The 14,908-nt window shown below is 47.6% G+C and overlaps 1 protein-coding gene across 3 annotated transcripts in view; it reads right to left on the bottom strand.

Moving 5' to 3' along the window:
• KALRN (kalirin RhoGEF kinase) overlaps nucleotides 1-14,908 on the bottom strand; it is a 668,576-nt gene that overhangs the window by 132,915 nt on the left and 520,753 nt on the right. For all 3 annotated transcript variants that reach the window (XM_060639747.3, XM_078453074.2, XM_060639746.3), the window contains exon 34: nucleotides 8,425-8,671. In XM_060639747.3, the coding sequence (XP_060495730.1) occupies nucleotides 8,425-8,671 (247 nt within the window). The remainder of the gene's footprint in view (nucleotides 1-8,424; nucleotides 8,672-14,908) is intronic.

Here is a 14,908-nt window from a genome sequence, read left to right as displayed (position 1 = left end):
CCTAGGTGGGGAAGTCTAATTCAAGGGAAGCAAGTACTGTTGCTGCTTTTTATTGACTTTCAGGATCTGGCCTAAGGTCATGAGCTAGTCAGGGGCTGAGCTGGGATTCAGACCCAGGTCTTTCACGTCAAGACTTGTAGTCTCTCCGCACCTGTTATCATTCACCTTATGGCCTGCTACATATGCTGCAAAGCCTCATGGTAGCCAAGCCATCCATGTTTCATTCTAAACCACCTATGTACACAACTGTATCACCAAATTTACAGTTTCTTTTATTTACTTATTTATTTTTTAATGTTTTTAATGTTTACTTTTGAGAGAGCCGGAGCATGAGTGGGGAGGGGAAGAGAGCAAGGGAGACAGAGAATCTGAAGCAGGCTCTGCACAGTGTGGGGCTTGAACCCTCGAACCGTGAGATCATGACCTGAGCCAAAGTCAGATGCTCAACTGACTGAGCCACCCAGGTGTCCCTCAACTTTACAGTTAAAACCACTCTTGGCATCTGGCTCGTTCAGTCGGTAGAGACTGCGACTCTTGATTTCGGGGCTGTGGGTTCGAGGCCCAGGTTGGGTGTAGAGATTACTTTTAAAAAATCTAAAATAAAAAAGTACTTTTACTTAATAACACTGCCACCTTTGAGTCTTCCAGCAACTCTGTAAGATAGGTATTTTTTTGTCAGCTTCCCTTTGCATAGATATGGAAACTAAGATAAAGTGACTCTCCCTAATTCCACACCCTGTCCTCTTCCTGGCCTGTCTCCCCGAGAGCCAAACCCTCGCCTGTTTCCTCAAAGATGTGCGAGTACATTTCTGAGAAAAATATGGGATGATTGCCTTAGGTTATCAAAGATGATTACCCGATATGGAAAGAAAAAACCAGACATCTTTAGAACTGGAGGGGATCCTACAGGTAATTCAGAAAGATAGGGATGAAGGTATGAATGACAGTAGGGAATAACCAGGAAAAAAGACAAGCCAGCAGAGAGCCTCAGAGTGCAATTCAGTTGCCTCTGAGCTGTGCCCAGAGAGCAGGGGACCAGGTCTCCCAAGCATGAGGGGCTTTGGGGCACCTGACGTAAAACTGGATGGCTGGATGTTCTTAAATCCAAGGATGGTGAGGAGGATTTAAAACCACACACACAAATAATCACTGTAAACAAATGAAGGTTGTTGAAGTTAATCCAAGATGTTTTGTGCTGCCCCACGGATTCAGTAAAAGAGTACAGAAAAGTTACTAGGCTTTTATTAAACTGTACCTTAGGAAAGAAGTGTCTAACATTTTATATGCAAATTAAATTAGTCTGTTCTAGATAAGAATCAGGAGATGGAGCATGAGAGTTAGGACTGGTAGGTTTCAAGTGGGGGACTGGAGGAAGGAGACTAGCAGGAGGGATGGGTAGGAAGCATCTGGGTTTCAGCACTAAGTAAGAGGAATTTCTCACCATTAGAACTGTACTAAAATGCAGTAGGCTTCTTCTAGAAGTAATGAGCTCCCAATCCTGGGGAGCACTCAAGTAATGCTTGGCTGAGTATCAGAGGCGTGTAGAATGGGGTCCCTATATTAGGGAAAGAGTGAATTGGAGGACCTTTATTGTGCTTTTCAATTCTAAGATTCCGAGAATCCATAAAAGCCTATGTTCTGAAGTGAAATGAAATCTAATCAAGGACTTTTATTCAATTATAAAAAGAAAAAATTTTAATTCTAATTTTTTATAATTCTGAAAAATGACTAGGACCTCCTTTTAGAATCTCTCCCAATGCATCTCCACTTGTCTTAAAACACACTTTTCTTCAAGAAGTATCAGCACTCAAGTTAGTTACATTTCTCATGCAAATGCATTATTTTTTGGTTTCAATTAATAAAAACAACCTTGCCATCATTTTTCACTGCAAACATACTATATTCAACTCTGTTACTCTTTTTTCATAAGTTTATTTCTTTATTTTGAGAGAGAGAGGGAGGGGAGGGGCAGAGAGTGAGGGAAAGAGAGGGAATCCCACGAAGGCACCATGCTGTCAGCGCAGGGCCTGATGTGGGGCTCGACCCCACACACAGAACCATGAGATCATGACCTGAGCCGAAACCATGAGTCATATGCTTACCCGCCTGAGCCACCCAGGTGCCCCTCAGCTATGTTACTCTTAAATACAATTTTGTGGGCTATAGTATGGAAAACTCTTCCCACTGTCATTCATCCTTCTCCGGGGTATAATTTTGTTCTAGAAGAAAATGAGTTCTGAATTCCAGGGTGGCTCCTCATAGCAGGTCAGTTACAGACACCCAAACAGAGTAGGAGTGTAGACCAGAGACTATAGTTTTAATATGTCACTTCATACCCAAAGGGAAATGTCTGGGGACAATTATTTTTTAGCTTCCCATGGTGAATCCCCATGGTAGGCATTATGGAGTCAACTAAAACCTGAAGTAGCTTCTCTTAATGCAGAATTACACTGAAAACTAAGAGAGAGACTTTTAGTGGACTCTCTAGTCCGCAGGCAGAAGGAAGCTTTTAGTCTCTGACAGCAGAGGGGATAGGAAAGGCTCATTTTGGTTCCTGGCAGCAGAAAGTGCAGGAAGTTCCCATCCCTGCAGAAAATCTGTTGGACAGCCTGGACCAGCTCCAGGGTTAGGCCAGCCCCTATCAGGTCCCTAACTGGACCCAGTTCCGCCTACGATCCACAGGGCTGGTCAGAGTTTTTCTGCTCTAGCCAGGGACACCAAGATCTTTCTAGCGGGCACAGCACCCACAGGACAAAATCTGTCTGTTGCTACTACCTCTAGGGAAGGGAGCACATGAGGCCAGAGGCGAAGGGAGAGTGAGAGAGCAGTATGCGTGGCCATCTCTCTCCAAATTCTCATCCAGCTAGATTGGTTGCATAAAGGGGAGCCTTGTCAGATGGAAGCTCAGTGAATTTGAGTACCTGTCACAAATGCCTTCAGACCTGGGAGGGTATAGAGCATACTTAAAGAGTGAGACCTTGGGAAATTGACAGACCTGCCTTCAAATCAAGGTCCTCCACTTGTGAGCTATGTGACTTCGGGCAAGTCACCTAATCTTTCTAAGACTGACCTTCCTTGTCTATAAAGTGAGAAAAGATTATTGTTACTCGTATTAAAGCACTAACCTAGAAACCTGGCCCATAGGAAGGCTCAATAAATGTCAGGTATTTTTATGACTTGACTACAAACTTAATGTAAGTCAATAGTATCACAGACCTGCTCAGCATCTTCAGGCTGATGGTGAGGTGTATCTCCAGAGCCCAGGTTTTCTCCACTGTTCTAGACCTGCACACCACAGCCTGGGTAAGCTGTTCCTGAGGGCAGCTGGGTGATGATAGCAGAGATCATCAGGAGACCCTACGGGAGAGCACTCCCTGTGAATAAGCAATGGCCACTTTGGGCCCCTGCCCCTTTCCTCCAGGACATCTGCTCGTAGGGCTCACCTCCTGGGCTAGGTTTTGCTAAGCAAAGAGGTGTTTCCTTATAGCTTCTCCAGGCACTCAGCTGGAGCCAGGAAGAAACTGGGTAAGAAAGGAAAAGGGACACAGAAGTCTTACATAGCTGGGTAGAGAAAAGCCTAGACAGGTTTTGGGTCCAAAGGCAGAAGCACCCAGGACCAACGCTTGTTTTTGTTTTTGTTTTTGTTTTAAACACCATTTTAACCATTTTTAAGTATATAGTTCAGTAGCATTAAGTAACAACACTCCCTTGGTTGTGCAACCACCAGCACCATCCATCTCCAGGACTTTTCTCACCTTGCAAAACTGAAACTCTGTACCCATTAAACACTAACTCCCCATTCCTCCTCTCCTTCCAGCTGCTCATAACCACTATTCTTCTTTCTGTCTCAGGGAATTTGACTCTTCTAGGTACCTCCTATAACTGGAACCATCCAGTATTTGCTCTTTTGTGACTAGTTGAGTTCACACAACATAATGTCTCCAAAGTTTATTCATGTTGTATCATATGTTGGATTTTCCTTCTTTTTATATATTTTTAATTTTTTTAACATTTATTTATTTTTGAGAGACAGAGAATGACAGAGAGTGAGTGGGGTAAGGGGCAGGGAGAGAGTGAGAGAGAGAGAGAGAGAGAGAGAGAAAGAGAATCTGAAGCAGGCTTCAGGCTCTGAGCTGTCAGCACAGAGCCCAATGTGGGGCTCGAACTCCCAAACCGTGAGACCATGACCTGAGCTGAAGTCGGACGCTGAACCTACTGAACCATGCAGGTGCTCCCAGATTTTCCTTCTTTTTAAAGACTGGACAATACTCCATTCAATGTGTATGGAACATTTTATTTACCCATGCATCCACTGATGGACACCAGAGCTTCCATCTTTTGACCTTTGTGAATAGTGCTGCTCTGAATATGGGTACGCAAGTAGCTCCTTGAGTCCCTGCTTTTGATTCTTTTGGGTGTATACCTGGATGTGGAATTCCTGGATCATATGGTAATTCTATGTTTAAGCTTTTAAGGGACCCCATACTGTTTTCCATAGCAGTTCACTATTTTACTTTCCCATGAGCAGTGCAGAAGGGTCCAATTTCTCCACATCCTCACCAATGCCTGTTATTTCCTATGCTTTTTAAAAAAATAATAGCCACCCTAATGGATATAAACCGGTATCTCATTGTAGTATTGATTTGCAGATCCCTAATTGTTAGTGATGTTGCCCATCTTTTCATCTTATTGGCCATTTGTATACCTTCTATGGAGAAATGTCTATTCGAGTCCTTTGCCTATTTTTAAATCAAATTGTTTTTTGTAGTTGTTGTGCTGTAGGAGTTCTTTATATAACTTGTGTATTAATCCCTCCCAATTCATCTTTAAAATCTCCTATGCCTGATAATTGGGAGTTGCTAAACCCATAAGGCAGTGACTCTCAATGCTCATGGAACAACAGAATTACCAAGGAACCAAAAAAAAAATACTAATGCCCAGGTAGTTATGAATTAATTGGTCTAGGGTGAGGTGTGAGGCATCAGTAGACTTTAAAAGTCTCTGAGTGGTTCTAAAATGTACCCAGAGTTGAAACTGTTGCTACAAAGTCTTTGTCCCTTGAGAGGTGCTGCCCTCCACCACTTGCTGCTAAGAAAGTGAGAGGGGATAGATTAGGAAGAGGAATGATGAGGCCCCACAGGGCCCAATCCCAGTGAGAGTGTCAGGTGGCAGCAAAGAAATAAGAAAGGCAGGCTCCCCACTTTGTCACGCAGCCCTATCACCAGTCCTGCCACAGATATATCGGGAGAAACAACCAACCGCTGTCTCCTGAGAAGGCACAGGAAGGAAAGACAAGAGAGGAGCCCAGAGCTACCTGGAAGCACCATAGGCAGTGTGGTGGAGAGCACTGGGCAAGGGGGTTGGAGCCTTGGTTCTACTCCAGCTTTGCTATCAACTTCCCTGTGGCTTCTGAAAAGTCAGCTTGCTTTCCTGTGCCCAAGAGTGGCCCTAGAGGAAAGGAAACTGGACTAGTGCACTGTTTCTCAGACTTGGCTGTACCTTGGATTCACCCAAGGAGCATTTAAAAACGTGGACCCTCAGGTCCCATTCCAGAGATTCTGAATCTAGTTGTTTTGGGTGAGGATTGGGCATTGTCATTCAGTAAATCTTCCAGGGGATTCCATGCAGCCAGGGTTGAGAGCCTGGTCTAGTGGTTCTTCAAGTTCCCTTCTCGGTGTTAACATTCCAAGATTCTTCCACCTGCATATCTGTGGGGTGACAGTCATGGCCTGAGCACTCATCTGGCACTTAGCACATCATACAAACACTGCATTTTTTCTCACAGTCCACAGAAGCACTGACCTGATGCTCTCTACAAAGGTTAAGAGGACCAGTTCCCTCCTAAGAATTGAAAAAGGAACAGATTTTGACCTCCAGTGATATTGGGTGAGGCCACCCTGTACTAGTCCACAACCCCCAGAGGAATGCTTCATTCTCAGTCCTGCTGTGCATAACTTGTAAGGTGAAGCGCCTGCTGGAGACACATCAGCTGGGAGGGGAAAAGGCCAGGGGGCCAGCAGGCAGCCCTCAGAATGGGGAGAAGGAACAGTTTATGGAGTTTCTGCTAAGAGGCCCCGGAGTGGGAGATGGCTTTCCAAACTGGGGTGTGTGCATGAGAGCACACGCTTTCAAATGAGGCTGTGTTAGGGCTGCTCCATGGAGGCCTGACTGTCAGGAATTGGGCACCTGTGTATTCTGAGCCCACACAGGTGAGAGGGCAGTAAGAGCTCACAGGTGGCCATCTGAAGGCCCACCTACTTGGCCTATGCTTGGAGAGAGAGGAACCAGCCTACAAACCAACAGAGCCAAGGAAATGGGTGACAGGCACTGGTAGGATACTACCTTTAAGAAGCCATGCTTGCTGGTGGAGTGCACCAGAAAGTTCCATGCTGGTCTCCCTCTCCACTTTCTCTCTTGCTTCTATATTCCATCCCTCCTCCTTAGTGTCCATTTCGCAGTTGACCCTCCACTAATCCCTCTCCCTCTAGAGTTCTCACCCTGAATGCCTCTGGATCACAGATCCCCTCTGACTGCTCTCTGCCTCTCCACTGTGGGTTTGCTCCTGCCACAAGCGGTAGGGTCCCAGATGGGCAGGGGCAAGGAAGGCATGCATATCCTACCCAGCCACAGGCTGGAGAGGCTGGGCCTTCGTCAGGAAGTCTCAGCTCCTCTCTGCAAGGTAAGTCCTTCCTGATGAGCAACGCACACCAGAGATCTATGACAAATTAGCCCTCCCCAGCAAAGGAAGTGCCATCCTTGGTTTTGTCTCCAAAGATGGGGGTCTCTAGACTGGATGTGTGGGAGTTGGTAGCTATTTTGCTGAAGAATCGATGGCAAAAAATGGAATAACTATCACTTATCATGACAACTACCACGCATCGCGTGCCAGGCACTGTTCTAAGTGTTTTGTGTATATTGCATCATTCACCCTCACACTTCTAGCCCCTTTGGGTCCCAGTTTCCCTTTGGTTAGACTTCAAACAGAACCACATTCCTGAGTTTCACCCATCTCTTCCCGGTACCACGAGTTTCTCCAGTGGACACTTCAAAGGACCGGGGAGCTGTATCTGCAATTACAAATTCCACACAATTTCCTGACACAGTTCCTCCTGTGTTCAGAGAAAAGGAGGGGGAGAAGCAAGCGATGGATGAACAGAGGGAAGGGGGCACGAGGGTGTGTGCGTGTGGAGGGAAGAGGGTCTTAGTTTCCAGTTTTCTTCTGATGGAAAAAAACCCAGGGACGCCCCTTGGGAGAGTTGGACAGCTCCAATAATGCAACCTGCTACTGCCATCTGGTGGGTGAAAGGAGAATGGCAGGTTTTAGAGGTGGACCGGATGCAATTCCAGCAGAATTAGCAACTTTTCAGAAATTTAGTTAGCCTGCAGTACCTACCGAGAAGTCTGTAGCAGGTCTCTGTGGTGACCCTGGTGTCCCTGCCTCCCCAAAGGCCCCTACCCTCTTCCCATTTCACAAATACTCAGCATGGGTCTGCACAGAGGGCGTCCCCGACGGAGGTCATGTGACCAGTTAAGAAAAGAAGCTCAGAACCCCAGGAGAGCTCAGCGTCGCCTTCTGTGCCTCAGTTTACTCAATGTAAAATGAGTAACTCCAAAGCCCCTGCCAGCCTTGACTGTCAAAGTTAGAGGGTCTCATTCGAGAGTGAGCATGAAAGTCACAGGGGAGCTTGCTAAAACACAGACTGCTGGCCCCCACCCCAGCTATTCAGACCCAGTGGGTCTGGAGCAGAGTCTGAGTTTGCATTTCTAAACGTTCCAGAGGGATATTGACCTTGCCAATCCTGAGACACCCCCCACCCCCGCCCCCCCTTGGAGAATCACTGTTCTAAGTAGTTCAGTCTCCTTGGTGGGAGGGGAAAAATGAATAAATAAGCAGAGAACTTATATAAAATGAATAACACAGAACTGTGTAAACACAGAAGCCTGGGCTCAAAGAACGTATCCATGAAGGCCCCATAAATGAGTGTCCTGTGCCCTGGCAGGGCTGAGGGGAGGGTCAAACCTAACTCAGCTATGCTAGCACTTGGGTGGGGGTGGGGGGCCAGGGAGCCCAAAGCAGCTCTGGAGCCTTCAGTGCAGAAGGGAGAAGTCTAGGCTTGGTCACAGGTAGAAGACTTTTCTGAATGTAGTGGGAGAGCTAGAAGAGGTCTTAGAGGCCATCTAATTCAGCTTTCATTTTAGGCTGAAATGGACTCACAAAGGTTAAATGACTTTGGAAAAGTCATGGCCACTCGGTAGCTCTTTCTCCTCAAGTTCCCAACCCACTCCTTTCACAAGCAGGTCAAGAGAAATCCCACAAGGTCAGAATAGGTTGACGAGACAGGATAGCCCAGTGGTGCTCTTCGGTTAGGGTGGGCTCGTGCCCAGCGCCTTCTGCACGTGCCCACCCCCCCTCAGTCCCCCTACCTTTCACCAGGGGGAAGAAGCAGTCCATCTCCACGCTGCTTCGGGAATGGGAGATGCACAGGGCGCTGCTGGGAACCAGGCCCTCCTGCGGGGGGCTCCTTTCCGTGGTACGGACCAGACACCAGCCCGGCCGCTCGCTGGGCCGCTCCAGCAGCTCCACCGTCTGTCCCACCTGGATGGTCAGCTCGCTGCTGTGGCCTGCATTGAAGTCCTGGAGGACCACGGTCAACTCACATCCGCCAGAGAGCTTGGGGTGGGGCGTGGAGTGGAACGTGAGGGATTGGGGGAGGAGGGGGTGGGTGAGAGGGGGAGGGAGAAAGGATGCGTGCAGAGGAAAAGAGGAGGAGGAGGAAGAAAAGGGGGGAAAGATGGGGTCCGGAGTGGAAAGAAGGCAGAAGAGGGAGTTGGGAACAGGAAAGAAAACAAGAAAATAAAGTAATTGACACAGTGCCATTCAATCATTCTGCTGCTCTAGCTCCAGCCACAATCTGGAGCCTGCCCAGAACCGAGCTTAATTCTAATTCTTTCTTGTTCACTTGGAGTTATTTTCATTTTCCTTTGCCAAGCTTCCAGCTAGCTGTGCCTTCTACCCCCTTTCCCAGTATGTCTCTTTACGTCTTCCCAGGGCACTACCCTGCGCCCCTCCTTGCCCCTATGACCACCCTCAGACTCTTACTGGGGACCATTTCTAACTCACTCACTCTTACCTGCTTCTAGCTGAATTCTTATTTGGGAATAATGGAAGAGACAACCTCCTTCCTCCTAACTTTTGCAACCTTCCCTACCCCACCCCCAGCGGGAGCCATCAGCTTAAAACAGATGTTGCCAGTGACACAAAAAAGAATGAGGTGTGAACACAAAGAAGAAGCAGAAGAGAAGGGAATAGAATTGGTTTACCTTAGCCCAACCACTGGGGACCAGGAGAAAGAATGGGAAGGGAGGAAGAGGGGTCACATCTTACTTAGGAGCCATCCTCAGTACCCTAGCCTACCCTCCCTCTGGGCCTGGCACTTCCCCACTGCACTGGTTCTGGGGCAGAACCAGTAAAACTGGGTAGAGCGACCTCAGGATAAGAGCAACCTCTTCTAGCTGAACACTGAGACTTTCACTTATCATGAGAAACCACTAGTTATTAGTTTGTCTCACAGAGCTAAGCACAAAGCCTCTCTCTTAAAAAAAATGTTTTTAAATGTCTTATTTATTTTTGAGAGATAGAAAGAGACAGAGCATGAGTGGGGCGGGGTGGGGGGGGGTGTGCAGAGGGAGAGAGAGAGAGAAAGAGGAAGACACAGAATCCGAAGCAGGTTCCAGGCTCCAAGCTATCAGCTCAGAGCTGGGGCTTGAACCCATGACCACGAGATCATGACCTGAGCCGAGTCAGACCCTTAACCAACTGAGCCACCCAAGCGCCCCTGCAAAGCTTCTCTCTTGAAATAGCAGCTGCACTTAGGGGCAGAGGGGAAATAAGGGAAGGAGTGGGAGACCCAGAGGCCCACAGGGGCAGCCTATTCTCCCCAAGGTTCAGCCCAGACAGCGGCTCAGTGGGAAAGTCCAGCTACCACCTCCAAGGAACTTGGCCTCAGTCTGTACATCTCTAATTGAAGCCTTCAGGGCCTGCATTGCCTGCACCAGCAGTCGTACTAATGCACCAGTCCAAGTACATTGTGTAGCTATATGTCCCCGGAAGCTTCTGCTGAATGGTAAATACAGCAAGCAGCCCAGTATGCAGAGAAACAACAGTCCCACCAGGACCAAGAGCTCAGCATTCAGGACTGTGAGAATTTCCTGTTAAAGGAACTTGAATGTCACAGTGGGCCTGAGAAGGTTACACGATGCATTGAAATGATGGTTGCAAAATGTATGGCTCCCAACCACGGAGTAAGGAGCCTGCTCTAAACACGTGTCCGGGGATGGGCAGGGCGCAGCCATTGAGATTGGATCAGGAAGAGAAATTCGTAGGACAGAAGTTCGAAGAGGGAAAGAGACAGAAGAAGGAGAAAACATGCTTGTTGGCTCATTTTTCCATTTAACTTTCCTAGTCCCATTAAATGCACAGACTCTACCTCTGTGCCCTTCTGGTGCCATCTTCCCAAAGCATCGTTTTGAGAGGGATGTTGTGAGATGGTAATACCTCAGGTCTGTAGAGTGCTTTCACCCTCACGTTAACTATCCACTTGATTCTCACAACAACCAGGCGATGCTACCATCTCCACCTCATCCATCAAGAACTTTAAGCTCAGAAACATCAAGATCATTGTTTGGGACAATGAGTGCGCATAAAAATTGCCTCAGGAGTTTGTGCAGATGCCTTTGCTGGTCTCTCACTTGCCCTAGCCTCCAATCACAGGTTCTGATTCAGGGGACCCAGGGATGTATATTTTTAACAAGACTCCCCCAACTCATGATTCTAAATGGAGGGTCCCTGAGATACTGTCTGAGAAACACTGGCCAGATGGTTTCCCACAGTCACCCAGCTGGACTTGAATCCAGCCTTCCACCACAAATCCCATGTTCCTTAAACCACATACCAGAGCAAATTATGTACAAGTTTTAGGTATGTATGTGGTTGGAGGGGGTGGGAGACAGGTGGAGAGAAGACAACACTGGCCTGAGCTACTGGTCCTCTGAGGGTTTGCTTGGCCTACAACAAGTTGCTTAAACTTTCCGGACTGCAGTTTATAATCTTAACCAGTCTGCACTAACATACGAACAGCTACGTCACTGAAACACAAATTTCACTGAAACACAAGTTTCGCTGAGTTAATTTCACTGATATTCTATTTCATTTTTTTTCTCACTTGCTGGTGGCATCCCACTAAATTGATTCCACTTTCCACTAATGGAAATTTGTAGAATTTGCAAATTCCATTTGTAGAATGTTGGACTAGATGACCACAACATTTCCTGCTAACTCTGAGAATCTCTGTCACCGAGCTTCTATGCTTCAGTGGAGTCACTCCTCTGTGCCAACCTCAGGATTCTTTCCCAAGGTCAAGCGCACACATGGCCTGAGATGCAATTTACAGCCCTTTCAGGGATGGGTATGACCCTTTTGCAGACTTTTGCAAAGCAGAGGGCGCCTAAAGCTCTGGTTGCAAACAGCCTAGCATGTCACCAGATACAAGGCCCACTGCCCCTCAGGACAAGTTACAGCCAGACCCACCCACGGGCAGGCAGGGAGTTACGGTGGGAGGCAGGAGAGGATTAACAGCCAGACAGTGTGCTTCTACAATTCAAAGATCGAGAGAAGGCTGGAAAACACCATTAGATGGCGATTTTTGCTTGCTGTAGGCTGCCCAGGCCAGACAAAAGATGATGAAAGATGATCAACAGTCAGTTTCGCTGGTGCTCAGAGACCCAGCCCCAAAACATTACGGTTCAAATAGAGGATGAATGTCCTGGTTTTGCCTCACCTCAATGGCGTGATCAAATAGATTTCTCACACTCGGTCCCCACTCCAGGGCAACAAGGGAATTCTCAACAGTGGCAGTGAGGGAGTTAGGAGAAATGGATGAGTCAGAGGCCAGACAGAGCCGTCCCTGTAACAATTCCTCCCCAGAGCAACAAGGGAGCTTCAGGTGCCCAGGGGACTCGGAGTTCACACTTCACAAACTGTGCTTCAGAGAACCCAGGACTAGAATTAGCCCTGGAAAGTTCTAAGAGCCCTTGCCAGTAGGGGAGGGGGCAAGGGCAGAGGGGCCAAAAGACCTTTGAGGAATCTGGGCACGCTTAAAGCATTTTTAATTGCAACCCTCAAAATAATTCATTCATGCTGCATGCTCTAAGACTTCTCCTGGACTGTGATGAGCCACACCACCTACTGAACATTAATTACAGAGTGTTCCCCTCATTAACCAATAAAACCAAATTCCCTCACAGACACTAGATTATCAATTTCTTAGGAAAGTAGGGGTGTATTTTTCTTTCTGACCAGTTCTGTTGGGTGCCAGCAGGTCTACTGTCTCACAGGGCCCCAGGGTCATTACTTTCTCTTCTTCCTCTTCCCATCTGGACAGGCCCAGTGACCATGTCCCCACTCTCACTGTCCCTTCTTCTCTGCAGGGCTGTACTCCTCTACAGTGGCACATTCAGGAGTCCACACTCCTCTCTCTGAGCTGAATCTCTGTCCCAGAAATTTAAATAGGTCTTATCCAACAGCGTGTTGCACAGAATGTTGCAAACATCTGTCTTCACCTCGCTCTTCTCCTCCCCAAAGCCTTTTAAGAACGGTTTCAACATCCTCCTTGGAAATCTTTAAGGTATTGTCTCAGGGAACCATGTTCCAATTTGACAGACACCCTCTTGCTGAAATCAGGGGTGTGGAGGGAGGGAGCCCAACCTCTCCCCACCACAGAGGTCCTGGTGATTCAACAGTGTCAGGAAGGGGCTATCACACCCTGCTCAAAAGTCCTAGGCTGCATATTATCTGTCCTGTTTATTTTCCAACTGTCGGCTATGGATGCTTGACTTTCAATCTACCAGTTTGATCCCACTCCAGATTCTAAGACCAAACTCATTCCTAGGAGGGAAATGTTGGGAGCCGTGAGCTGATAACACAGACTCTCAGCATGAAGTCGGGTGTTTCTGAGTCTTCTCTGACCGTGTACCGCAGTTTCTAAAATTTTCTCTTGCCTATTTCCTTCACGGTGCCCCCCCCCCCCCCCCCCATCTCAGCAGTCTCTGAGGTGGCCCCTTCCTGGGAGTGTCTCAGCTGTTTTCTTTGCTTAGCTCCTTAGGACCTTGCCCAGGGCTTGCTAAACCTTTCTGATGCTAATGGCTAGTTGGATTTCTGCCCTCCCCCTCAGGGTGCTCCCCCCCCCTCCCCCAGTGAATCACTGTCTGATTCTTTTCCCCTTACTTTCCCAGCCTCTCTCCTTCCTGGGTCCTGGCCATTTCCCAAGGAAACTTGTTCCTATGTTGTCCAGTCCCTGGACTTTGTCTTTCCCACTCCAAGGTGCATCCTGAGGGGCGGAAGGAGCTCCTCACACCCTCACTTTCCTCCTGCTTCTCAGCCATAGCCCGGTTGTCTTCTTTCTAGCTGGTACCACTACACATGCAGAGGAGACATCATAACCTCCCTGGTTCTTACTCATATTTGCCAGAAACTATTGCTTTCATTGAGGTCCATGTTTGCTTGGTGACTATTTGGAGATTGACTGCACCTCCTCTGTGTATAAACAGTGTGAGCCAGATTACCCCTAAGAATTTCCTCATTTTATGGAAAAAGGTAAGATTATTCCCTGTGGGGTTTCCAGTGACATTAGGAGAGGTAGCACAGCACCCTGCACAGGATTCTACTGTTGTCATTTTAGGGCCTCAGCTTCAGCCTGCATCTGTCTCCACCAGATTCTCCTGAGGGCTACGGACTCTGGAGCCCCTCACCGGTTGTGCGACCAGGGGCAAGTTACTTAACCTCCTGGTTTCAGTTTCCTCATCTGTGGAATGGGGACATAATGGTATCTGCTTCAGAGATTGCTATGAAGATTAAATGAAATAATTTTGTTTTGAAGTAGGCTCCATGCCCAATGTGGGGCTTGAACTCATGATCCTGAGATTGACAGTCACATGCTCTCCCAACTGAGCCAGCCATGCACCCCAATGAGATAATATTTTTAAAGGACTTAGGACGGTGGCTCCAACAGAGTTAGCTCTCCAAGTGCTTGTTTACAAATAAATTCTAGAGGAATTAATTATCATTATTACTTAAATATGAGAGGAAAGTTACCAAGTAGAGAAGAAGTAGAAAAAAGGAGTTAATTTGATGGCCCACTGTCCTTGGATAGACTGCACCAGATGTACACAGGTATGAAAATTATTATGTAAGTAAATCAGATCTTTTCCCTCTTTAATAATCTTAATGGAGTCTTACCCTAAACCAGTGCAATGAAAAGAACTGGCCTGAAAGGTTTTAGGGAAGGTGACTCAAATGCCTTTAAGGGTCCCCAGGTCAGCATAAACTTTTTCTGCAAAAAACAAGGGGATGGTGGGACCCTGGATCCCTTTATGGAAAATGAAGATTCATTCTTCATTGCTTGCCGCGTACCACCCATCTGATGACCACCTCCCTACCCATGAGTCTGACAATGGCACACAACACTTGCCACCTGAGCCTGCTGACACTGTGGACATCAGCTCCTGCCATCGCTTCGTCCATCAGATAAGCCAGACCTCCTCCTCCTCTCCTGGCTGCCTGCCCTCTGATTCACGCTGGTTAAGTCCTCCACGGTGTTGGGCCAGCGGGAGGCACAGTTCTCTGAAGTAACGTCTGCATGTGAATGGCAACAAGGGAGGCCAGAGCCGGCCTTAGAAAAATGTGAAGTGAGAGGGTGTCTACTTGGTGAGGTTTCAGGGGCACTGAGAGGGCCTGCCAGCTCCTGTTCAAAACAGTCCTTCTCTCCCCCAGCGGTCCCTGTGCCTGCTGCCGATGCCTCTGTTCCCACAGTCACAGATTAATTTCATTAGATAACATTCCTTACCATGAAAC

The sequence above is a fragment of the Panthera onca genome, chromosome C2 (assembly GCF_046562875.1).
Source record: "Panthera onca isolate mPanOnc1 chromosome C2, mPanOnc1 haplotype 2, whole genome shotgun sequence".
Lineage (NCBI taxonomy): Eukaryota > Metazoa > Chordata > Mammalia > Carnivora > Felidae > Panthera > Panthera onca.
This window is presented reverse-complemented; position numbering and strand designations above follow the sequence as displayed.